The sequence below is a fragment of the Hibiscus syriacus genome, unplaced genomic scaffold (genome assembly GCF_006381635.1).
Source record: "Hibiscus syriacus cultivar Baekdansim isolate YM2019G1 unplaced genomic scaffold, ASM638163v2 tig00111402_pilon, whole genome shotgun sequence".
Classification (NCBI taxonomy): domain Eukaryota; kingdom Viridiplantae; phylum Streptophyta; class Magnoliopsida; order Malvales; family Malvaceae; genus Hibiscus; species Hibiscus syriacus.
In genome coordinates, this window is record NW_024063082.1 from 3667823 (window position 1) to 3670398 (window position 2576).

The window sequence follows — 2576 nt, forward strand, 5'->3', positions numbered from 1 at the left end:
TGGTACAGTTGGACAACCTTAGCTTTGGAATTTTCTTTCTTTCAGCAACAAAGGTGGCATTAACGAATTCCAAGGCTCTGAAAGAGCACTCGACTGTATCTTCATTTACTTCGACATATGGGGCGGTAGTAGATATGGAAGCAATGATATCTTCCTCGGCATTAAGGCATACCAGTCTCCCCTCAATTATAAATTTGAGTTTATGATGCAGAGTGGATGGCACGGCTCCTACCTGGTGGATCCAAGGCCTTCCTAACAAGCAGTTATAGGAGGGTATTATATCCATTACAAGAAATTTGACCTCGTAGGTTGATGGTCCTATGGTTAAAGGAATATCGATCTTCCCCAGTACCTCCTTCTTTGTTCCGTCGGAAGCTCGAACAATGCTTTGGCAATTTCTCATGTGTGTACTATCGACCAGGAGTTTCTTCAAGGTTATTAATGGCATCACATTTAGGGCAGAGCCGTTGTCGATCAATACTCATGATAACACATGTCCCTTGCACCTGATGGTAATATGTAGGGCTTTGGGGTTGCCCATCATTCCGGATGGGATCTCGTCATCAGAGAAAGAGATGAAGTTATACGCCTGAATATTTGTAACAAGTCGATCTATCTTTTCTACTGGCACATCTTTTGGTACGAAAGTCTGATTCAAGACTTTCAGCAAGGCATTTCGATGTGCCTCAGAACTTAATAGTAGAGCCAGGATCGAGATACGAGCTGGCAACTTGTGTAGTTGTTCGACGATGTTGTACTCATTATGCTTCAAAAATTTTAAAAACTCCACAGCCTCGTTCTCGGTTACTGGTTCCTTAATTGTTAGCTCATCATCTTTCAGCAATATCTCAACCCTTTTCCCTTTATCAACAGCCGCTCTTTTCTCAAGCTCTCTGGTCTGGTTGGGAGAATAACATCTCCCACTTTTGGTAAAGTGGCCTACCTTATCCACCTCTTCCTTAGCAGCCTCGGAACTTTCAATATTCTCTAATTGGCATCCATACCTCCAAGAGACCTGCTTGTTGTCCTTATAAGGAAATGACAATGGAAGTGTGATCACCACTTTAGGGATTAACCTTTCCATAGTCTGGGCTTTCGGTGTGATGACTAAAGGGCAGTTAGTATTGTAAAGTCCCTTGGATGTGCCTTCAGAAGTGCAAATCTCTACATCTTTCTCTTTCTTAGCTTCATTGTAAAATTCCATGTCTTTACTATCCATCAGCCTTTGAACCAAGGCCTTGAACTCATCACAATATTGAATAACATGATCCTCGCAACGGTGGTAGAGGCAAGCATGCTTATTCCCCACATCATTAAAGGTCAACCAGCCTACTTTGACCATTTGCCCCCATACCCAATGCATGGGTGACTTCACTTCATTGACTCTGGTTATAACTCCATTCCCTTTTTCTTCAATAACAGCATTAACCCCTGCCCCTACATGGTTCGGTAGTGAATTCTGAGCCACATTAGACTGCTCGTTATCACCGAAGTTGATGACATTTCTTTGCCTTAATCTTTGCACTAACTTTTTAAAGGCTAGACAGTTTTCAATTGAATGCTCTGATGCCCCCACATGATACTCACATTGAGCATTGATGTCAAAACATTTTGGGTAAGGAGACTGTATTGGAGAAGTGTGGTAAGGTGACACCACATGTTTGTCGTACAGGATCTGGAATAGTTCTTTATAGGTCATAGGGATAGGGTCAAATTGAACCATTTCCCTTTCTTATCTTGGTTCTTTCACCCCTTGTTTAACAGGATTTAGTGCAGACGATGTGGTGGCTTGAGGTCAGGATATTGTAATGTTATTAGAATCATATTTCTTCATATTATTAACCTTATTATCATTCCTTCTTGCTGGAGGTTTTCGACTAGATTCTCCCCCGTCTAGCTTCCCACTTTTGATCGTCATCTCAATCATTTCTCCTGCGTTGACTATATCAGCAAAATTCTTGGATGAATTTCCAATAAGATTTCCAAAGAACGGGGCCCTCAGAGTATTTACAAAAAACATATTAGTTTCTTCCTCCTCTAATGGTGGATGAACTTGCACATCTATATCTCTCTACCTTTGGACATACTGCCTGAAGCTCTCGTTAGATCTTTTTTCCATACTCTGTAACAAAATTCGGTTTGGCCTCACATCTTTTACGTGTTTATATTGCTCTAGAAAAGCCTTAGCCAAATCCTTCCATGATTTAATCTGAGTCCGACTTAGCTGATTGTACAAACGGATTGCTGAGCCTGTCAGGCTTTCTTGAAAACAATGAATTAATAGCTGATCATCTCTCACATAGCCTGTCATTTTTCTGCAAAACATGGTAATATGTGCAGAAGGACAACTGGTGCCATCAAATTTCTCGAAATCTGGAACTTTGAACTTTGGTGGTAGTACTAAATCAGGGACCAAGCTTAGCTCTCTGGCGTCGATTCCATATAAGCTAACATCTTCTTTCATAGCTCGAAATTCATGTTTCATTTGTTCCCATTCTTTCTTGAGCTCCTTATCATGTTCTTTTTTGTCTTCCTCATCCAAATCAGGGACATCTTCAATTGGTTGTGGGTTTAAA

At 41.0% G+C, this 2576-nt stretch overlaps 1 protein-coding gene across 1 annotated transcript; it reads right to left on the reverse strand.

Annotated features, from left to right (window-relative positions):
- Window positions 1-481: 481 nt before the first annotated feature.
- LOC120162476 lies at window positions 482-2020 on the reverse strand. Its single transcript, XM_039172619.1, has 2 exons — window positions 1844-2020; window positions 482-1675 (listed from the first exon to the last, which is right to left on the reverse strand). Exons 1-2 carry the CDS (start codon window positions 2018-2020, stop codon window positions 482-484), a joined length of 1371 nt encoding a protein of 456 aa, XP_039028550.1.
- Between the last annotated feature and the right edge of the window lie 556 nt (window positions 2021-2576).